General features: G+C 39.1%; 1 protein-coding gene and 1 long non-coding RNA gene across 2 annotated transcripts in view; one reads left to right on the top strand and one right to left on the bottom strand.

Annotated features, from left to right (window-relative positions):
* Positions 1–22,240, top strand: part of LOC108309689 — a 152,559-nt gene extending 130,319 nt beyond the window's left edge. The window contains exon 6 of the long non-coding RNA XR_005201494.1: positions 21,753–22,240. This is a non-coding gene — a long non-coding RNA (uncharacterized LOC108309689). The remainder of the gene's footprint in view (positions 1–21,752) is intronic.
* A 238-nt stretch (positions 22,241–22,478) lies between these two features.
* Positions 22,479–24,116, bottom strand: LOC108309653 (guanine nucleotide-binding protein-like 3-like protein). The gene is given in 3 exon segments (XM_037741252.1): positions 22,479–22,517; positions 22,618–23,214; positions 23,216–24,116. Coding segments are annotated over 3 exon segments (1,314 nt in total). The 5' UTR covers positions 23,894–24,116.
* Positions 24,117–24,424: the final 308 nt, after the last annotated feature.

Here is a 24,424-nt window from a genome sequence, read left to right as displayed (position 1 = left end):
TCCACCATCTACTTTCAGAACTTTTTCTAGGTACCCTCTATTTCTCTCATCCACTACCCTCAGCCCTTCCCAGTTCTTGGAGCAGTGTATCCAAGACTTCACTGTACCCTAACCTAGAACCATTCATAGAGCTCCCACATTTTCCTCATTGGCTAAAGCTTTCTCTAACCAGAATCCTTCTTCCATCACCATTAGCTGCATAATTAGTTTTTGATCTTTCTAATTTTCCATGGTCTTAATAAACTTTAGTTTGTTATATTTCATCCAGTTCTGCATATGTGTTGTATGTCTCTCTGGATCAGCGTTTTTGGCCCTAGGACATCAATTCTATTAGAAGGGGCCCTGGCTAATTCCAGCGACACAACAGCAAATCTGGTATGACACAGCTCCATCCATATACTGGGAGTGGGGATGAGGGCAATCCTAGAAATAGTAAATATTGAGCACTCAGTGTTTTGCATGTACTATCTGGATTTAAATCCAGACAGTCTGAATGTAGAGCCACGACTTTCACACTGCACTATGCTTTTGTGATGAAGAGGAAAGAAAGTAAGATACAGAAGAGGAGGAGGCCAGAAGGGAAGAGGAGGAGAAGGCAGAAGGTAGAATTACAGTGCTTAAATCTCTGGTTCCAGGAAAGTACTGTAATAGAATACTGATTGTGGCACTTCCTGCTATATGGCTGCATATATGGCCCAAGGGCCACATGTATTGAACAAATACTAAGTCTCACATACTAGGTCATGTGCTATGTACTTCATACTGCCTATTGAGCAAAAAGTCATATGGTCCCTGCTCTTCCACAGCTAGAAGCTTAGTAATAAAGAAAGATAAGGGGGCATAGAAGGACATGGAGACAGTGTGGTCTTCTCAGAGGAGGTAATGTCTGATGTGTGGGAGGATGGGTTAGTATTAATCAGATGGGTTAAGGATGGGTTAGTGTTCACCAGAAAGGGGCAGGGAAGGGATTCCAAGCCAAGGAAGTAGCATGTGCAAAGACCCCCATGTCATATCAAAGTGAGGTTTATTAAGACAGTGCAAAGAAAACATTCAGCATAGTTCCTGGCACACAGTAATAGTTGATAATATTTCCAATGATGACAGTGATAACAGTGATGTTTGTGGTGGTGACCAAAGTTGTGCCAGAGGAACATATCCTTCTGAAATTATTGCCATTATGTTTTGTTTGGGTTTCTTTTTTTGAGACGGAGTCTTGCTCTGTTGCCCAGGCTGAAATGCAATGGTGCGATCTCAGCTCACTGCAACCTCTGCCTCCTGAGTTCAAGTGATTCTCCTGCCTCAGCCTCCCGAGTAGCTGGGATTACAGGTGCACACCACCATGCCTGGCTGATTTTTGTATTTTTAGTAGAGAGGGGTTTTACCATGTTGGTCAGCCTGGTCTCCTGAGCTCCTGACCTCGTGATCCACTGGCATTGGTGTCCCAAAAAATCGGGATTACAGGCATGAGGCACTGTGTCTGGCCTCCATTATGGTTTTGTTTTGTTTTGTTTTGTTTTGTTTTGTTTTGTTTTGTTTTGTTTTGTTTTGTTTTGTTTTGTTTTGTTTTTAAGTGACAAGGTCTTGCTCTGTTGCCCAGGTTGGAGTACAGTGAAGTAATCAAAGATCACTGCAGGCTCAAGTGATTCTCCCACATTGGCCTTCTGGATAGCTAGCATTATAGGCCTGAGCCACAATGCCTGGCTAATAATTTTTTAATAAAATTTTTGGTAGAGATGGAGTCTTGCTTTGTTGACCAGGTTGGTCTCAAACACCTAGGCTCAAGTGATGCTTCTGCCTCGGCCTCTCAAAGTGCTGGGATGACAGGCATGAGACACCATGCCCATATTCACCACAGCTGATTAACTGGGATTTTTTTTCCCCCAGCTTCCATCTCACCCTTTAACGGGGGCATGTTTTAAAGGTACGTCTCCCTTTAAAGGAGATGTAGGCAAGAAAAGGAAAAAAGAAAGAGAACTGTAAGCCCAAATCATGGACGTGTGACTAATCTTTTTCTTATTTGTAAATTTGTTTCAGTGCGATGTTATAGGGCTAGGTGGTTTAATATTTATGAAAGGAAAAAATATATAGAGATAATGTGTTGTGTTCATTACAGTATATCTGACCTGTTTCTCCAGAGAAAAATATAACTAGAACAGTTAGATGAGACATTTACCTAATGATTCAAGTTTCTCAGTAGTAGCAGAACAAAGAAAACAATCTTTCCTCCAAAGTAAACAACGTCTTCCAAACCACACCCTCTTAAGACCACTTCTAAGAGATGAATGTTAATGGCAGTAGGAATTTTCTAACAGTCTTGCAGAGTGTATGGAAATCATGTTCCATGTAGTTTCCTTGTTCATATTTACCAGGCATTTCAAATAGATAGATACTTCTTACAAAAACTTCTGAAATGCTACGATAACATATGCCCTGAAATATAATTTGCATGGATGATTAAGTTCCTATTTATGGCCTTCACCCTTTTTAACAGCTGCTGTATAACTAATACAGTTCAAAGGATAGAAAATCTAACAGTTATAAACCCTGAATTCCCACACCTGAAAGATTTTCATAAAAGCCAAATGGAAACAAACAGAAAGTTGTGGTTGCTCTCTCATTTTCTTTTGAGTTGAGTGGCTATTTTCTATTAGATTTTACCTGGTTCGTTTATTTAATGATTCTTTCCAGTAGGCTATTATTATCTGCAAGAGTATAAAGTAGAAACTACAAGCACGAGTTAGAGAAAACTACAATCTTCCTACCAGTGACTGGGAAATAATTCCCTAGGAACATTTTTCTAGAGAAAATGTTTTTCCACCCAAATCCTGAAATTATGCTCAGAATTGTGGTTCATATGCATAGGTGCACTGATCCCCCTTTAGGAGAGGAGCCATAGCCTTTTGGGGGTCTTCAATAAAGTCCGTAGCTTCAGGAAATTTTTAAAACACATTGCTCAACAGTGTTTTCCTTTTGCTATACTTTCACTCAGTAACATTTAAGCACCTTCCTTTAAATAGGAAGCACCTTTGTTTAACTGCTCATAAATTAAACCTGAGCAACATAAAGTAAAATATACATAAAAATAATATGGGTGTTAAACAGTGTGGTAAAGTGGTCACTAGTCCAATCATCAGAAAATATTAAGAGGGATCGCAGGTGAATTGGAATATATGACCCTATTCAATTGTTTTTTCAATTGCTATTTTAAAGGTTTCAAAACCTCAGGATATGAGTAGATTACTGTGTGATGTCCTTCTGACAAAATTCTTTTAGGTTGACATGCAGGACAGGAATTTAAGTGCCGTAGAAAAATCACTACAATTGCTGATATCATCTTTTTTGCAATTGTCATGGTTTGTGAATTCTTGGAGTCATAGTTTCTTTTCCCCCACTTGGTTCTTCTATGCCTTGCTCATTTTTCTGATGATCCTCATCCTTAAATGGTTATAATCCTAAATATCCTCAAAGGGGGATGCTATAGATGATAACTGAGTTCATATCTACCTATAACCAATAATTTATACTGAGGAGCTAAACTATCAGTTCTGCAACAACAGGAAATGTTGGGGCAATGGGGTGGGCGGTTTGGATGAAGTGATACTATTCACTCATCAGAGACATAATAAATACCTTGAATTCTTTTCTTATAAAAATAAAAGATTCCACTGAGCTTGCATTACTTAGGTGATATCCTTTTAAAGATGCCTTTTAAGGCACATTATCATTAATGACGCATTTTTGTAAAATGATTTTTAAAAGGTTGGTGTTTGATACAAGAAGGAGGAGGTGGAGCAGGAGAAACAGAAGCAGCAGCAGTAGTTGAGGTAAATCAGAGGCAGAAGAGGAAGGGGAGGAGAAGGAGATTCGGGAGAGAAGCGAATGCCCAAAGAACTGCTGGTGCAATCCAGCCTTCAAAGAATAAGCTGGGCCAATAAACACTAGTGTCTTGGAGCTAAATTTCTGTCTTTCTGTCTATAGACCGAAAATGAGGAAAGAGGCAAGAAGACCCATCCCTTTCTGTTGAGCTCCAGGTGGAGTCATCGTGGTGAAGGGTTCTGAGGAAACATGAACAGTATCCCCATAGTGCCAGGCACTATTTCTCTAAAACAGAAGTTCTGGGAGGAACATTCCCCATCCAAATCCTGAAATTATATTCAAAATTATGCATTCATACGCAGAGATGCATTTTTCCCCCAAGGGGCAGAGCCATAGCTTCTTTAGATACTCCACATTGTCTATAACCTCAAAAAATTTGATGAAACAGGTTGCTCAAAGTTAGGGTCTCCCAAAAACTCTGTTTTCTTTTCTTTTCTTTTTTTTAACTCTTAAAAAAAATGCTTTTATTGATCCTTTACCATACAATATTTATTCAAATTACACCCATTTGAAGTGGGTAAGATCATAGCTAGAGAACAGATCTATTTATAAAAAATTTATTTATAAACAGATCTATTTATAACAAATCTATTTATAAAATCCATCATAAAAGCTTTTTGTTTGTTTATTACATTACATGTTTTCTTTTTTCAACTAGTATACAACACAAAGCTAAACTGATTAGTAGTTTGCCTATTCCCAATTTTGGGAGAAATACTTCTTTTTACAAAATCACGTACCCCGTAGGAAAAGAAATTCCCAAACCCTGACAATTGTCACCCGACTTACTCTGCAAGCCATCTTCCTTCAAATCTCTCCTTCTCATACACACGAGTTGTCATGCACATGCTGAATTCCTATTTCTTTTTCCTGAAAGCTGAAGCTTTAAATACTGCAATTTTATTTAGATCTACACATACAACAAAAATGAAAACAAGAACCAGAACAAAGAACAAAAAAANATACAACAAAAATGAAAACAAGAACCAGAACAAAAAAAAAAAAAAAAAAAAAAAAAAAAAAAAAAAAAAAAAAAAAAAAAAAAAAAAAAAAAAAAAAAAAAAAACACTCATAAAAAATTACAAACCAACTAGAAAGTATTCTGGCAGTGTTTACAAATTAATTGCTATTTTTATACAGAATTGCTAAATAATGAAAATGTGAGTAGACTACAATCAACTTAAATAAAACAATTGCTATCCACAACTCTGTACGTATAAACACATACCTAACACTGACGGCTCATGTGTTGCCTTTTATTCATTTTATTTTCTAAGGCTCACACAGTGATAATTCACACACTTGTAACTTTTAGCTATTTTGTGTGTGAGCTTTAATAGCAGCAACTCAATGATATGAGAAAACCTGCATACTTAGTACTTAAAGTAACACAAATACTGTAGTACTAACCCACATTGTGTGCTGGATACTAAGTGAAAAAGAAAATGACTTAATGAAAACAATACGGTATGGACATCTAATTAATGTACATCAGTTAAGCCCAGTAACTGGAAAAAAAAATCTTATGCATGAAGGAAATTTTAAAACTTATTAGTATTCCTTTCATTTTTAAAACAATAAATATGGCATGACAATATGAAAACTTTCAACAAAACACACAACAATCTAGCCAGGTGAGCTCAGTCTTTAGACTTTGGAAAAAATCAGCTTTGTGCAGCTGACAGAAAGAATTACACAAAGCTGGAAGCAGAGGCAGCTAACCAGATGAGATAAATATGGGAAATGGGGAAAAGCTTCACATAAATAGTTTCCCATACAGGAAAAAACCCCACAGTGCATTTCCAGTAGGCACTTAACACAAAGCTCCCTCTCCCTCCCTCACCCCAATGCTTCATCTCAGACCACACTGACATTGGAACCAAGTCCAGTGTGTGTGAGGGGAGGAAGCCAGGGATGGAGGCTGAAGAAGAAAAAGGGAAGATCGTCTGCACCTTTGTTTTTCTTCCCAAACATACACCCACACATACCCACACAAGGAGTTTAAAGTGCTGGTGTCATCTGTCTTGACCCCACCACCACTTTGTATATTGTGGAAATCTACCTGGAGTAAACTCGCTGGGGCTCTTGTCAAAAGAATCCAAGTTGCCTGGCATCTATTTCCTAAGCCTTCATCGCTAAGGGGAAGAACTAACTCATAAGGGTATTGGAACAACTTTTCCTGAAGATAAAACCTTAGCAGGGTGAACCATTGAGTAACTTCAGCTTCCTTAAGCTCATATGCTAACTTGGTTAACAGCCCAGATTTCAGATTACCTGCCACGGCTATCCGTAGGCAGTATTTTGCAGTTTCTCATCATTCTCTCCCACTTGCCATGTCATTTGTTACTCACAATACCTTTGAAGTTAAGTAGGACACCTTACCATTAGTTCCCATTTATAGAACAAGAAACTGAGAGTCACATTCCCAAGTAGCAGTCTGCCAGGCTGAAAGTCTAGGTAAGGACTCCAGAGAGGGTAAGGCATGTCTGTCTGCAAGGAAGTTAGTCAAAATACAGTTGTTGTTGTTGTTGTTGTTATTGTTTTCCTCCAGTGGCAAAATGTTTTCACTTCCCTAACCCAACCCTACACACATCCTTCCACCACATCCTGGCCTTTCTCAGAGAGCAACTGAATCCAAATCTTTCAGAGAGAGTCAATGCTTTTCTCAGACAACAAAGAAATAGCCAGAGCATAGCATGCTGCCAGCAAACTCCAGGCAGATTAGAAAAACAAACAAGCAAACAATGTTCCTCATCATATTTTTGAAGATATATTTTGTTTAGATGAACAGAGCCAGAAACCGCCTCCTAGGGAAAATCATCTTCCTTTAGCAAACATGTATTATGCACATTAATTTTTTAAGAAATATGTTTATTTACTACAGGCTTCACTAGATAGTATTATCGGCTCTAATATTTTATTCCTCCCTGTATTGTTTTCACATAACTGTGCAGTGCACCCACAAGGTGGGAAAGATGTACTTCTGAGATTCTTGGCTTTGGGTTTGGATGTAGGACATGCTTTTGCCAACGGAATTAGGCCAAAGTCATACTGTGCTCATTCTGGGCAAAACCACAGAAACCTTATGTTCTCTCTCCCCTGTTGTACTTCTCCATCACCTTGAGAAGACTATGCCAGACTAACCCACTGGTAGCAGGAAGAACAGAACAGACATTTAAGACAAACCTGTATCAACCAAGTCACCCCTAATCATTGTAGCCTGCATTAGCCAATGCCCCAAATGATACCTCTCTGAAGATGTCATGAAGACCAAACTACCCGCTATGTTTGTTACAAAGTGAAGTTCTATTTGCAATAAACCACGTATTAGTTGTCCAAATGCAGAAGATAAGGGAGTTTTACTTGAACTCTGCTGTTGAGTTTTCATAAAGAATTTTTAGGACACCTTGGTTCTCTTCCATGAATTCTCTTTATGAAGAAATGACTAGATATACCAAAGGAGTTTGGCCCAATTGCTAACTAGGCTGTTGACAAGTATCTCATCTTCCACACCCACCCATTGTTCTTGTCTACATGAAAGCTTGTGATTAGAAAGGCAGAAACATAAAAAGACTAAATTACTGAGTTGATAAATAGCCTGTGATAAAAATTTAGATTCCATTGCAGTGTCTTGAAAATTCAAAGGGAAAATGATTTGTTACCTAAAATTCTATATCCAGCTAAACTATCATGCAAGTATATGGGTAGACGAAGACATTTTTAGATACATAAGAACTACCTGAGAGAAGGTCTGGGACATAGCTAAAGCAGTGTTTAGATGGAACTTTATAGCACTAAATGTCCACAGGATAAAGTGGGAAAGATCAAAAATTGACACCCTAACATCACAATTAAAAGAATTAGAGAAGCAAGAGCAAACAAATGCAAAAGCTAGCAGAAGACAAGAAATAACTAAGATCAGGACAGAACTAAGGAGGTAGAGACATGAAAATCCTTTCAAAAATTAATGAATCCAAGAGCAGGTTTTTTGTAAAGATTAACAAAATAGATAGACCATTAGCCAGATTAATAAAGAAGAAAAGAGAGAAGACTAGCTATTGGGTACTATGCTCACTACCTGGGTGACAGGATCATTCATATGCTAAACCTCAGTGGTATGCAATACACTCATTTGATAAACTTACATATGTACTCTCTGAATCTAGAATAAAATTTGAAATTATTAAAAAATACCTCTCTGGCGTCTAAATATTGTAGTAGCAAAACCAACACTACTTTAATAAGTGAGTTTACATACTTTAGCACTTCTTTCTGAATGCTTTTTATTCATCAGAGCTTAATTATTATTTAAATATTTTAATATTTGTTATATAATTAAGAATATTGCAAATAACTTATCATTTCCAGTTCACAAATGGGATAATGAAAGAGCAACTAGACTATGACTTGTGTAACAGATACACATATTCTTTGTGTGTCTGTCTGTCTGAAATCCAATTTTCTGTTCATATGTGTAAATATACATACATATAATTATGATTAATGTTCTACAGAAGGTGTCTGGTAGAACAGAAAAAAGGTTGTTTCTTAACTATAATTATAGCTGCTGGGGAGGGCTATTGTGAGAATGAGAAATATAGAGAAAGTAAGTAACTCTACCCAGTGGAGAGGTTAAGGTCTTTCAGGAACTGCACAGATTAGAAATTGATCCTGTCTTGCCAAAAGCTAAGGGAGGCTTTAAAACCCTTCCCCCTCCCACAGTGAGACATATGACAGCAGCCTTTCTCTAGACTCATGGGAAAGTCTTGTTTACAGCATTCGTATAGATAATAGTAATCATTAACTCTTATTGAGTAATTGCTATGTGACACACTGAGGCCTCCATATTGTTTGTTTCATTATATAATTAGAATTTATAAAGTAGCAAATGACAGACATGCTTAGAACCAAGGAAATAGCGAGGTTAGAACCAAGGAAGTAGCAAATAAAAATAGATGTGGTTAAAACTAAGGAAATAAAGATTCTGCCCTTAAAAATAATAAAAAAGCAACTTTTGAGTAATTGCAGAAATGCCTGGGATTCTCTACAATTTGTAGGTAAATCCTGATACCATCTAATGATTTTGCTGTGGTTTCTGGGCCCAGGTAGAATGTAACAAGGACCAGCAGATAACACTCTAAACAGGTCCTGGTCAATAACCAGGACAGAAAACTTGCTTTTGGCCACACCTCTTAATGAGGAGACATTATTAGTTAAGAAGAAATTTCCATATTAAATAAATAAATAAATAAATGTTCTGGTTGTGGGTTGTTTAATGCAAATTCCTACTTCAGTTCATCTGATAATAAACTATATTTAATTCATGACGTAATTCTATGTTCTGTCATGGTTTTTACAAACCCCCAACTTGAAAGAACTTTTCTGAGTATTGCTTATTGTAGATGCAGCTGTTGAGAAGGGGCAATATTTTGACTTTACATTGTAGTTCATGTTCATTAATACAGAGAGGTGTTTATAATGTATTGTGAGGGAATTAAGCAGAGTATAAAACACCATATCACCCCATTTTGTAAACCAAAAATCAGGCAAACAAAACACTAAACAACATTGTTTATTAATATTTAGAAAATTTGAAAACATTAAAACATATTTCAGAGCAAAGGAGAATAAGAAAATGGAGAACAACTAAATTTTTAACTATAAAGCACCAGCTAAATAAATTCAGGTAGATACCTATGCAGCCTTGAAAATATGGCTGTATAAAGGAGTACTAGGAGAGAATTTTGTAGCTATAAGTACTTACATTAATAAAGAAGAAAAATTTCCAAAAAAAAAACAAAAAAAAAAAAAAAAAAAATTTCCAAAAAAAAAAAAAAATGACGCATCTCAAAGAATTAGAAAAGCAAGAGCAAACCAAACCCAAATTTAGTAGAACAAAAGAAACAATAAAGATCAGAGAAGACAAAATTGAAATTGAAATAAACAATACAAAAGATAAATGAAACAAAAAGTTAGGTTTTGAAAAGTTAAACATCATTGGTAAACTTTTGGCCAGACTAAGAAAAAAAAGCAGCTCCAAATAAATAAACTCAGAGTTGATAAAGGAGACACTACAACTGATACTGCAGGAACTCAAAGGACCATTAATGGATACTATGAGCAATTATATGCCAATAAATTAGAAGATTTAGAAGAAATGAACAAATTCCTACACACATACAACCTACCATGACTGAACCATGAAGAAATCCAAAACCTGAACAGACCAATAACAAAAAATGAGATCAGAGCTGTAATAAAAAAGTCTTCCAGTAAAGCCATCGGATATAAGAATGATTGCCTGGGTTGGCACTAGGTGAAACTGTGGTTGGCAAATTTTCTCCTTGGTAAATTTCAGCTTTAGCATCCTCTCATTCCCTTCTATTACTCCATTTCAATGTCTCTGACAGTTGGTAAAGGTTTAAGATACAGCTTCTTTATGAAGGCTCTTGCATTTTAATATAAGATTCTAAAAGTCTGATAGGTTTTCAATACCCAAAGGAATTAGACTCTAATTGTAGAGTTGCAGGGATCTGAGAGAGGAGAAGTTGCAAGTGGATAGAGGAGGAACTATTCTCCTCACCTCTATTCCTGATTTTGCAAAATGATTATTGTCTGTGTGAGATGCTCATACAAAGGCTCATCAGAGAAAGCAACTTACAGGTTAGAAAAGGAATCAGATCAGCTATCTGCCAGAAACTGATTGGATCAGTTTCTGAATTAGGATCTTAGAATAGTTTTCTCCCTGGCTCTAGGAATCTGTTGTTTTTGTCTTCAAAGCCCCATTTCTTCCTTCCTTTTATAATAGCAGCCTCATTTTCCTTTAGCGACTCCCTTTCTCCCACTCTCCCTACTATTCCAGAAATGGCTATCTGATCAGACCTAGAGTCCAATAGCTCCCTCTCTTCCCACACTGATTGGTGGATCTGGAATAGACATGTGACTCTAAGTGAGCCAATGGGAGGTTGTCCTGAGACTTTTGCCAAAGCTATTAGGAAAGAGGAGCTTTGTTTCTGTGATGGTTGTTAAGCTGACACAATGTAAGCCTGGAGTTGCTAAGGATTATCCAGACTAACGCAGAGAAACAATCTGTCTGAGACAGAAGCCAACACAAGAGAAATAGATTATTGAAGATAATGGGTGATTTTTCTGATAAGCCAGATTTCTCTCCGAGACTTTCCAGTTACATGAGCCAGTAAAGCAATTTTTTTTTTTGGTTCAGTAAGTTCAGGTTGTGTTTTTGTGACTGCAACTAAAAGATTGTTGATTAAAAGATTCTCATAAGATCCTATTCCCCTAAATAAATTAACTGCCTTTTTACTCAAGTGTCTGACTTCAGCATACTTTCCAACTTCTCAATGTTTTTTTCCAAATATTTGGACTGTTGTATCTTGTTTCTTATTTTAAAAAAGATAACCTGTTAAAAATTCAGTCAGGTTGATTATTTAGTTTCATAGAATTTATCTCCACTGGTGATGAAATCAAATTCAGAACACACTAAAATATCGAACATATTGAAAATACCTCTGTGATTAGGATATAGCTACACCTTTGTGACTTTAAAAGATTTTGGGCTAGGCATGGTGCTCATGCCTGTAATCCCAGCACTTTGGGAAGCTGAGGCAGGTGGATCACTTGAGGCCAGGAGTTGGGAGACTAGCTTGGGGCACATAATGAAACCCCATTTCTACTAAAAATACAGAAATTAACCAGGCATGGTGGTGCACACCTATAATTCCAGTTAGGAATGATAGAATTCTCCTGAGGCAGAATTGCTTGAAACTGGAAGGCAGAGATTGCAATGAGTCAGGATTGGGCCACCGCACTCCAGCCTGGGCAACTAAGTGAGATTCTGTCTCAAGAACAACAACAGCAACAACAACAACAACAAGAGCCATAAAAGATTTTAAGCAAACCTGTTAACCAGTGGGGACCTCTCTCTTTCCCCAGTAGCTTCTCAACTATCAGAAAATTTTTCTAGTCAGTTGCCATGGCAGCAGCACTACCTCAGCTTTCGTGATTTTAAAGCGTCATTTGGCAAATGAGCAATCAGCCTCTTTCCACCACATTTCCACCACTGGCCAATGTGAAATGAATTAAACAGAATAAAACGGTATGGTATTCTTTGCCCTGGAAGAAATATGAAGGTGATAAAATTGTTCTCAAGAATTCATACAAGGTAGGGGTTGAATGCTTGGACATTTCACAGCCACTAAAAACTGAACCCCAACTCTGCTGTTTACTTGCTATCTGACTGCAGAGAGGTAACGAAAATCTCTGTGATTCAGTCTCATCAGCTAAGAAATGAGAATAATAGCAGAAAAATTACCTAAAATAATATGTAATACAATATTATATAAAACAATATGGCTGGTGTGAGATTAAGAGATCTGGTCCATATAGCACTAAACACAGTGGCTGACACAGAGGAAATGCTCAGTCAGCATCAGGTGGCTCTTTAGATATGCAGCTGTGATCACATCTGGAATTCACTATATGCTTAAAATGGATACTTTATATTTAAGATATCCCCCAAAATAAAAAATCAAGCTGACTCGTCTTTTGAGAATGAAAGATGTGGGGAAAAACGCAATGAAGTTCTAATTTGGGTCAATTATTCACTGCCTTGCTTGTTTGGAAATTATGACTAGAATTGTTGATAAAAGAAGCCATGAGTAACTCTCAGAAGTAATAATATAAACATTTAACCTCTGCTACCATCCCTGTTGTAAGGACTCATTGAACACTCCTACATGTTGCGTGGTTCATGCTCATTAATTTTTCTATTGTACTAAAGTTAACATTTTACATAGATATCAAAATTATTTGTTTCACGAGTCTATATCAGAAAATGATTTTCAAGACAAGTGCTATCACTTGTGACTTTTCTGAACATAGGTCATGGGAAATCTAATCAGCATTAGAACTATGCTGGCATTTCTCGTATTTTATTTTGAAAGGACAGCAAATGATTTCAGGATGGTACTGCCTCCTCTTCCCAAACAGTCTCTGTTGTTGCATGGTAGAAGAGTATGTAAGAATTCAAATGATAATTAATAATGGATTTGAAGAATTTCTTCTTTCTCGGTGATGAGGTGCTAACATAAAGGGAACTTGGTTGGCTTCCAATCCTTGAAGCTATTGCTTCTGATTCGTTTCTGTTAAGCAGACATTTCTGATAGTGATATTATAGGATAAATGCCGATTAGGTCCATTAGTAGCAGAAGGGAGCTGAGCTTAAGCAATTTGCAAGTTGTGACTGTAGTTGCTTGATGAACTATTGAACTAATTGCCTACATTGCTGAACTAACTGAAGGATTTCTTTAAGTCAGAGGATGATGACAGGGAAGAGACTATTTACAAATAGTGTTACTCGTACAGCTGGGTAGAATTTAGGGTCATTCATTCATGTTCAGCATTTCCAAAGGTTAACAATATGAATCATACAACTGAAACTGGCATCACATGGCTTTAGAATGTCACCACATCAAACACCCTGCTGGCGTCAGGGAAGGAAGCCTGATGTCATTATATGTTTGGCCTATATGTTTTCTTAACCCAACGGCTAGCTTTCTGTGAAACGGTACATCCGCATGGAATACACGTAGAGTTCAGGTTACTTCTACCATCTTAGCTGTGTGAGTGAGTCAGATCACACAGCCAATGTCTATTTGGAAAATAGGTTCTGAATTTAAACACATGAAAAACCAAGGGAAAAAGATTTGCCTATAGAGAGATCACACCAAGGATACTGAGCTGGGGATAATTAAAATAAAAATGACATTGAGCGGGTTAAATCCCATTTCAGATGACCATCAGTCACACAGACAGTTCTACTGATATGTCTGCAGCAACCAACTTTGCAAGCTACAACCTGCATCAGCCTTAGGACCCAGGTTTGGCCTTTGATTTGGGGAATGCCATTTGCACTATGGCAGTCTTCCTGTGAGGAGCTTTATGACTTCTTATTACCCAGTAAATGAAACTGCTATTGCATTGTGGTGGCTATTCATTTTAATCTTCTAGAATTTATAATCTGACTCAAGGTGAGTGATTTAAAATAGAAAAACAACCAAAGACACATGTTACAAATACCAGTGCTTCTCTTCAGTTCTCTGAGGCTAGTGTTGGGCTGTCTTGAGGCCAGCATGGTCACGGTTTCTTCTCTACTACCTCTTTGCATCATGAGCCTGGAGCCTCTATACCTTCCCACATTTAGAACGTACGGATTTGATGGATGAAGACTCTCCAGCTAAACTCTTAAGCTTCTTGAGAGAAAGGTCTGTCTCTTATGCAGCATTATGTAAATCTAGTGTCTGGCATGGTACCTGATGTGTAGTGGGAATTTAAGTATTTTGATTTAATAAATAAATGAATTTAGATTTTCCCGTGTGAAGTAAACCACACAGGAAAACTTACTGTGTATTGATTTATTGGCTGCCCAGCAAAAGGATGTTTTGGAAATAAGTTGGTCATATTGCTATTACCCTCCAAGTAATCACATTATTTCTACAGATTGTAATGTAGGCATGAGCATCATGTGAAGTAGGTATCCATTTTGATTTTAAAAATAAGATGGAGCATCCAATGGCAGAGGGATTAGGCATGGTTTTGGGTGCTTCATTGGTAAGGAATTTGATTCTAAACTTTAAATTCCTTCTGGTAAGGTGAGCTCGCTTGCTTTAGCTAATACTTGCTCTGTCTGATTCCTTAATGGCTCTATTATAAAGCAGAGTAATGACTAAATCAGCAGAAAAGACTGTAGCCACTCCATGGGTCAGAGGGCAAGAGGGGATGATATTTAAGGACCCTTCTGTCCCTGACTTGTTCTAAGCCTATTTAAAAACCAACAAAACAAGAAAAGAAAAAAGGAAAAAGCTCACTTCCAGATCATCAAGCTGTTATTTGGCATCTTGTTGAAATGCACCATTAAAAAAAAAAAAAGATTATGAGACAGATTTTTAAATTTATGTTTCTACAAGTTGCTTTGCTCAAGTTGTGTTTTGCATCTTAGCATGAGTCAGGAAGGGCTTAGCTTCTGCCCCCAACCTTATGCACCTGCTGATGGTGATGGGGAGACTTTTGCATTTGTTTCCATATTAGCTGACCCTTGGGCTTGGGTTCTGGAGCTTGCAATGTCGCTCACAGGGACAGGGACAGATCCTGGAAATGACCTGGCAGTTTGCTCACACAGCAGGGGTGAACTCAGGCAACCAACAACTCGGTGACTTCAGCAGATGTTTTTGTCTCAAAGCCTCGGGCACCTTGCCCTGCTGTCTCACATGCAGAGGGTGATGCTTGGCACCCTGCCTGGTGCCACCAGGAATGAGTGTAGCCCCAGGGAGTACTGCCAAGTCATGTCGGTGAGCTGCTTTCTGGGGGGCAACTGGCCGCTGGATAAATGGGTTGGTCAGCGTGTTCAGAACAGTCAGGGGTCACACTAGCTGAAGTATCTCACTGCTTTATGTGGCCGTAACTTCTAAATCTATGTTCTGTGTTTCAAGCCATTTTGTTTCTACATTGCATTTGCCTCATTGTGCAATTGTGGTGACTGAGGGGGTTCGTTGGACAGAGGCCATAGGTTTCATGGTTGTGCCTGTAGCACAATATTAGTGGGAAAACATGTTGCCCTGAGTGTATTCTGGTTCAACCCTGAAGATTGAAGTCACCTAAACAATAAATAAGAGATAAACCCTGTCAGTCATCACAGATCACATAGACTCACTTTGGTAAAGCATGGTGCAGTTAAAAGGCACTAAGCTTGTAGTCAGGAAGCCTCTGCATGCTCTGGTTCCCCATTTATAAGCTGAGCCCTTGAAATGTTTTCAATGCATTTTAAATTTGATCCTATTCCTATTTTAATGACTTTATTTTGCATTGAAGTATCTCTCAAATTAAAAAGAAAATAAGAATGAACAGGTGTGCAGATTTATCAGGGTAGTTAAGTCTTTGTGCCTCAATTTCCTTACCTGTATGATCAAGTTCATTTATTCACTCAATACACAACAGTTGAGTATTTTCCCTCTGCTGGGCACTGGCCTAGGTCCTGGGGGTACAATGGGGAAGAAGACTGGGTCCTGCTCCTGTTTCAGGGAACAAAGTCATTATTCAGGGATAAATCCCAGAGCAAAGATCAAAGTGCTCTTGCAGAGAAAGAAACCCAGAGTCGTTGGAATATGGAGGCCAAAGAAACATTCTGCTGGGACCTTAAGCTCCATCTAGAGGTGATGTTTTGAGTTGAGGTAAAAAGATGAGCTGGGATCCTGTCAAGGCTTGGAGCAGGAGCAGGGTGAGTGCATTCTGAACAAAGAAGAAAGTGTGTTTGGTCACACAAGGCAATGAAAGAGTATCTAGAAACGGAGATGCAGCTACTGGAGAAAGACAAGGTGGCAGAATTGCAAAGCACAGCAGCAGTGAGGCCTTGTGTCTGCACTATCTCATTTCACGGAGGTGCCAAGACCATCAGCTGTAACAGCAGTCTGCAGGCTAGGAAAATGATTAACTGAGGGTTTTTTTTTTTCTTTTTTCTGATTGTGAAAACAACATAGTTTTATTATAGTTAATTTAGGAAATACACGTTAATATTAAAAAAAATAAAAACTCTCCAGAATCTCTCCCTGGAGAAAGAACTGTAACATTTTGATGTATTTCTTAACGCCTAGGTGTGATTTCATGTTACTCTGTGTGATGTTTAAACTGAGACCTAAAGAATAAGAAGGGAGTGGTGGCAGAGACACAGGAGGTGCCTCCAGGCAGAGATGAGCTTGTGGAAGGCCCCGAGAGAGGAGAGACTGCCTTGTGGAAGGACCTAGAAGAGGATCAGGGGGCTGGAGTAAGGGTGAGAGCAGGAGCAGTGGGATGAAGTTGAAGGTCGGCAGTGAGAATACATGAGAACTTATGGGGCATGCCTAGCATTCGGGCAACTGGGAAGTTTGATGAATTTTGACCAGGAAACTGATATGCCATGGTCTTTCTTTTTACAAAGACCACATAGCAACCAGAGGAGAATGGATTGTGGGAGGCAGGCGTGGAAGCAGGGAGACTAGATAAATTCTCATGAAAGATCTTGGTGGCCGTGGAGATAGAATGCATTACATTCAAGGCCAACTTGGGGGATGTGATTGACAGGGTTTGGTGATAGAGTGCCATGGGAGCTGAGGAAGGAGAAACTGAGGATGAGTAATCATGGGTTCGCTGACATTAAAGTGCTGACAGTTTTATTGTACTCAGTTAATAGAAATTAACTGTAGTTAAGATGTTTCTGATTTCTCCATATTTTATCAATGCTTTATCATCACTTATCACTAATTCTTGTGTTTTTCCACTTTAGGCCTTGAAGAAATGCATGTTGGTAGAGAAGATTGCTTTACTTAACCCCTCTGTTTTCTGCCCTTCCTTCCCTCTACCCCTAATTCCAGGAGTTTCCGTCCCTTTCTGGGTGCTAGTCCAAACTCATAGCTCAGAGCCACACCCATGATGTGGCCTAAAGGGGAGCAGAGGAGACTTGGATGAACAGACACAGGACATCTCAAAATGTGCTAGGCAGGCAGGGGAGGCGGAGTGCCCCTCTTCCTTCTGATGTGGAGCCTGCCCTCCCCAAGCCCTACACTCTGGACCAATCTCTGACCTCTCTTGATCTTCTAGGTTGAACCAATAGGAGGTCAAGCTGAGCTGCTAGAGGTCAAGCTGCGTTGCTGAAGTGGATGAGAAAACCAGTCTTAGTGAGAATGAACTCCAATCAGCTTTAGAACACTGACAAATGTCAAAGCTGATGATTTGACATGGAGTTAATGTTAACTGGTTAGGGTAGCTGGCTGGTGGTGAACTAGAATGTTAGCAGTGGGTACCTCTAACTGGTGAGGTTACAGGTGGCACTAATTTTCTTCTTTGTATGTCTCTGTATTTTACAAGTTTTCTGCAATGAGCATGCGCTCTTTAAAAAACTGATGAAAAATCAGTTTTATTATTGCCATTGCTGTAAAATTATAAGCACTTTTCAAATTCACCAGTTTTAATAACTATGTGGAATGCATTTAATTTTAGGGAAAAGATGGCTTAGTTTTTATTGAAAGGAATTACTGTTCTGTTTCTTTTGAATGACAGAGCTAAGAATCCCTAAAAATAGATTGCCTATTTGTGAAAACTGTCTTGTATACTTGGAGGTTTCTAAAATACAAATTGAGATTTTACTCAAAATGTTTAAAAATATAAGTAGTATATCTAACAACTTTAACCATATGATTATCATATGTAAGCTATGGCATATGTGTGTATGTGTATACATGCATACATGTTATATATATGCACACATACATAGTGTACATTTACATACATACATAAAATTTACATATATAATACACATTTACACATATATGAAATATTTGTATCATCCACAGAATTTAAACTTAGTACCAGAATGTTAGTTTTAGTATCTCAATAATTGGTAAATAATTGTTGGAAGTATGTGCTATTCTGGATTTTACTTATTTAAAATATAGGAAATGTAAATGACAGGAGGGGGCATCTCTCCTTTGTAAGGTAGCTTTTTAAAAACAGATTTATATTTGGATAAAAAATCAACTAAGTATAAAGAAAATGACTTGATATAAGAGCAGTCCATTTAGAAGGGAGATAGAGGCTTTAGTTTACTTAGATCTCAATATAAGGTAATTATTAAAAATAAAGAAATATAATCTTAGGCTGCATTAATATCAATACCGTATCTTCAACAAGAGATATTGTATTTTTCACTTAAAAACAAGCCCTGTGTAGGCTGGGCACAGTGGCTCACGCCTGTAATCCCAGCACTTTGGGAGGCCGAGGCTGGGAGATAGATCACTTGAGGTTAGGAGTTCAAGATCAGCCTGGCCAGCATGGCAAAACTCTCTCTCTACTAAAAATACAAAAATTGGTCAGGTGTGGTGGAGCATTCCTGTGGTCCCAGCTACTCAGGAGGCTGAAGCAGGAGAGTCACTTGAGCCTGGGAGCTGGAGGTTGCAGTAAGCTGAGATTATACAACTGAGCTCCAGTCTGGGCAACAGAGCAAGAATCGCACTCAAAAAAAAAAAAAAAAAAAAAAAAAAACCCATCCCCCAACCCCATGTAATTTTCTTTGAAGAGAAAATATCTTCACATGGTTCAAATATAAAGAAGTATAAAATTATGTTTATTGAAAAATTTACCCTCCTTTTCTATCCTGTGTCAGCCTGGTTCCCATCTCCCCCAAGAGGTAAGCACTGGTGTCAACTCGTTTATTCTTCTAAGGATTTTGTGTTTTTTCTTAACATTCTCTTTCTTTTAAACAAATGGCAGCATTATGCACACTGTTAAAAGAGTATTTCAGAAATTATTTAATATGTATTCTCCTTTATAGCTATGTAATATTCCATTCAATGGATGTACTATGTTTAACAAATCCCCTGCTAATGAACAGTGAGGGTTTTCTCTCTTTTCCCTTGGCCAAACAATGCTTCAGAAAATTATGTGTATAAATACATTTGTAGGATAAATTTCTAGAAATGGAATTATTAACTGAAAGGGTCTGTACATTTTAAAAATGATACAGTTCCTGATAATTTTTCTCTAGGGTTAAACAATTATAGTCCTATCAGCAATAAATAAGAGTAATTATCTCTGTATTCACGCCAATGATGTGTTATCAAACATGTAATTCTATAAGTGAAAAGTGGTATTTCAGTGTAGTTTTGATTTCTATTTCTTCAATGGAGGGAGGACATGCATGTTTCTAGGTTTATAGGTTATTCATATTTCCTTTTCTGTGTACTCTCATTCATACCTTTTGTCTAGTTTTCTATTATGTTGATTATATTACCCTGTTAAAGCTAAACACTTATCAAGCTTCACAAGGCCCTATGATATGGTACCCAGGTGTGTAAAATTTTCTGTGGATCAGAAAATACAGGAGAAAATTTGTGAGAGATAATAAAAATGGAAAAACAATGCCAATGCATTCCAAAGGCTATGGCCTGGGCACTAACTTTTGCTTTAAAAGCTTCCTCATACTGGGAGTATTTCCTTAGGAAAATAATTGGATTTTGTAGTGGAAATTAGGAGAAAATATTTGTGTTAAGAAAACTCATGTTATCATATACTTTGATGGAAATCAACTTTTTCCCATTAAAAAAATATAATTGTGTTACAGATTCAAGTGCAAGTGATTTTTGAAGTGACACAGCAAAGTGAATTGGAGGACTGAAGCAGTTTTCTGGATAGTCCAGGCTACCACCTGACTACCTCATCTGATATGTACATGTAGTTAATAATTTTTTTGTGAGAAGTTTAAATCACTGCAGCAGTCAACTGTTTTCCAAAATTCGTTGTTCTTTTCTTCTACTCGACCAGATTATTTTCCTGGGCATGAAGAATTTTGCCACAGCTAAAGTCAGTATTTCTCAGCTCCTTCTTGCAGCTAAATGTGGCCATGCGATTATATTTTGGCAATAGGATGTGAACAAAAATGATATGTGGTACATTCAAGTTTTGACCTAAAAGGATTGCACGTGAACATCCATTGTGTCTTCTCCTTTTCCTCTGACTGAGATGTAGTTGTGATGGTAGGAGCTGGAGGAGCCACTTTGGACTCAGAGATGGAAAACCTGTGTTGAGGAGTCCTGGACTTTTATGTAAAAATGCCTTATTTAAACTACTGTGTGTCGGAGTCCTTTAATCACAGCATCTTAGACTATATTCCCATAAGTACAATATCTTTGCTTCATAATAAAGTGCCTCCAAACGCAGTAACTTAAAAAACAATCATTTATTAGCTCCTGATGCTGTGGTTTGTCAAAATGGCCTGAGTCGTTCTTTTGCAAGACTTGCCTGGGTTTACTCACATATCTGCAGGTAGCTGGTGGGGTTGCTAAGGGATAATTGGCTCTGGATGGCCTCATTCATGTGATTGACAGGGGCAATGGGAGCAACTGGGTTCCACGTTTCTAGCAGTTAACAACTTCAGGTTTCTTCTCATGGTGGCTGGATTCCAAATGTAACCAGAGATAGCAAGTCCCAGTGAGCAATCACTTTTTACACCCCTGCTTGTGTTATACTTGGTAAATGCCACACTGGCCAAAAAAAATAACACGGCCAAACCAAGAGTGAATGTGGGAAGGTGTATTTTTACAGCAGGGTTTCTGAACAGCAACACCACTGATATTGGAGCTGGAAAATTCTTTGTCCAGTGGGCTGTCCTGTGCATTGTAGGACATTCAACAGCATCCCTGGCTTCTACTTCTCGAATTTCAGTAACAGTTCAGACCATAACCTTCCCACACCCCATACTATAACACTCAAACATGTCTCTAACATTGCCAATGATCTCTGCATGGAAAAAAATTGCCTTCAGTTGAAAATAACTGGTTTACAGGAAGATGTGAATCTGGTGTAGACCTCTGAGGGCTGTTAATGAACAATCTGCCACATACAACAATTGATACAGTTAGCTTATTTTTCTTTGCTGTGTTGTTAACCTTACATGTATAGACTGTTGCTAATTATCTCCACTGATGTGTGTTTTTGAAAGGCTGTTTCTGGGTTCCAAGACTCAGCCCTTGTGTTTAGAGCTTGATGTTGCTTGTGATTCTGCTTTTTATACTTAGACTGCTAGCACAGAACTGGTTGTAGTTATTAGAAAATATTAGTATCATGACATACTATACCCAAACCTCTGCATCTTCTCTGTAATAATACATTTCTTCCTGTTGTCAGGTAACTTACCATGCCTCATAGGAGGCAGACTATACATCTTTGCTCCATTGTCTTTGGACTTGGCCATGTGACTGGTTTTGGCTGATAGAGAGTGGGCATAAGTGAATGCCAGTTCTGACAGAGGTTTTAAAACGCTTTGCATGTTTCTGAAGGTCTCTCTTATGCTCCTGCCTCCTGCCATGAGAACAGCATGTCCCAGGTAAGAACTAATTCTTCTGTCTAACTCCCCATAGAAGACCTGAACTTGACCTACAGTCTGGAACAAAGACACCCAGATGACCCACAGAAACTGAGAGAGAAATGAAGCCTTATTGTTTTAAGACTTTGATATTCTGGAATTGATTGCAGCATCATTATAGTAAAAGCTGACAAATACAATTCTAATTTTTTATTCTATTAAGTTGTTTTTATTAAAAGAGTATATTACCATTATAGAAAAATTAGAAAATACAGGAAATCAAAATGAAGAAAAGAAATTAAGTAGGAAGACAGGCTCAAACAACTATGATGCTATTACATGTTTACTTACAATTGTGATAAGTTCTATGAAGGCAAAGTCTGTATTCTAGGATCATATTAATATTTAAAAAGAGGGCATAGGCTGGGCATGGTGGCTCACACCTGTAATCCCAGAACTTTGGGAGGCCAAGGCGGGCAGATCACCTGAGGTCAGGAGTTCAAGACCAGCCTGGCCAACATGGTAAAACCCCATCTCTTCTAAAAACACAAAAAATAGCTGGGCGTGGTAGCACACACTTGTAATCCCAGCTGCTTGGGAGGCTGAGGCAGCAGAATCACTGAACGTGGGAGGCAGAGGCTGCAGTGAGCCAAGAGCTTGCCACTGCACTCTAGCCTGAGTGACAGAATGAGACTCCACCTCAAAGAAAACAAACAAACAAAAAAGGGCATGATATAATCTGGAGTCAGGAAAATTTTTCCAAAAGAAATAATGTTACACATATCATGTATTAAATACATATAAACTATAATGCTGCATCTATTATAATACACACATACTTTTATATCAGTATCCTTGATGTCAAAGACCACAGTCATTTCCTTAACAATCTCAGCACTAAGATGGGCAGGCAGAGTGTGAGTAGGTGGTGGTGGCATGTAGAAGCTGATTTTCCCGCTGACCCAGTCAGCTAGGACAGTTTTGGCCACCTGTTCCTGACTGTATAAGCCTCCCTTCTTCTTCCCCAAATGGTGCACCACTACCATGAGAAAGTGCTCAGTGGTCTGGAACCCAGAGACACCACAGTAGTTGGAAATCTCCTCCAGGTTGCAGTGCTGCAGGATGGTTCCCACCGGGGTCACAGGGTCTGCCAGCTTCTGCACGTGGATGCAGTTACGCAGGATATTATTGCCCACCTCTGAGTTGGGCCCTGGGACAACGCCTGCAGCATCCAGCAGCCGGATGAACTTGTCCAGGTGGACCTCCTGCATGAATTTGGTAATCCCAGGAACCGCTCCCACGCTGCATGCACGGCCGTGCTTCTGGCTATTAATCAGGCTGCTCTTCTCAACACTGGGAAGACCCACAACGGCTACATGAATGTGCGTACGCACTTCAACAAGGCGACAATAGTTCTCCAGAACCTAATTGAGGTTTTTCAGCTCCAAAGCAGGCTTTGCTTTTCAGCAGTGACTCAGAGGCCTGATCTCCTGGTACACTGAAATGATTCAGGTTTCTGACCTGATGCTGGGTACTGGCCTTGAAAGCCACGGCTGGCAACTCTTTCCGAAGGTAATCCAGCCATTTCTCCACAACCGCCTTGGGGACCAGGTCAATCTTGTTCAAGACAAGGACCAGCTTCTTGCTGCCTTGTGCTCGCAAGACAGCCTCCTCCATTTGGAAGCAGCGGCAGCCTAATGGATCTCTGGCATCCAGAGCTTCCAGAATCACATCAGAGTATTCCACCACTTTATGGAACTCCTTGTAATAAGCATTCCTTGTGACCTCGTCATCCAGCCGAGGAAACATATTTAATTCCTGCAAAACTTCCTCCTTATGCTTATACTCCTCCTGGCATCTCAGGACATCCTGACAGTAGCTCTCGATGGTCCTGCGTTTTTGTCTTTCTTGATCCCAGGCAGCTTGCTGCAACTCCCTCATCTTCTCAACCCTTTTCTCCTTTAAATTAGCCTCTCGATTGGCATGATCATTGGAGTGAACCAAATGAGGTGCTGAGGGCACTTTGGAGGTTGCTTTCTTCCCATTTTGCTTCGCAGGCTTCTTGTGGCCCTTTGAACTTTTACCTGGCTTTTTATTTTTGTGTCTAAGCTTCATCGTGATGACCAGCTTGAAAGCAGATAAGTTCAAATCTGCTTGCTCTCTTCCTATACTTCCGGCGAGGTTGTGAGAAGGGACGGCAACAAGACAACTCTGTTCGGCGAGCAAATGCTCTCGCGCAGCGAGGCTCAGGCTTCCGGATCCCAGGCTGGGAGGCGCCCGACTCCGCCCACTGTGCGTTCTCCGCTGGGGGCGGGCTTCTGACTGAGCTTGCACCTGCCCGTCCCTTCCTCGCTACCACGCGGGCCCCGCCTCCTGGCTGCCCCGTAGGTAAGGAAATAGCGGAGAAGGTAGAGGGAGGACGGCGAAGTGACAGGGAAGAAGCGGCGGGTCGACTGGTGAGGCCATATACCCTACTTGCAAGCCAAAATTTTGTCTGCGTGCATCTGACTGGGGTTAAACATGCGTGCTCCCAAACCTCGGTAACCAGGCAGTCACCATGCCCGAATCAGACAAGGGTGGGGGATGGTGTCTTTGCCTGGAAGATGGTGACTGCAGGGTGTGAGAAAATGGCCGCCTGGGTCACGT

Source organism: Cebus imitator, unplaced genomic scaffold (genome assembly GCF_001604975.1).
Source record: "Cebus imitator isolate Cc_AM_T3 unplaced genomic scaffold, Cebus_imitator-1.0 Scaffold96, whole genome shotgun sequence".
NCBI classification, from domain to species: Eukaryota; Metazoa; Chordata; class Mammalia; order Primates; family Cebidae; genus Cebus; species Cebus imitator.
Note: the sequence above shows the minus strand (reverse complement) of the source record. Positions and strands in the feature narration are given on the sequence as shown.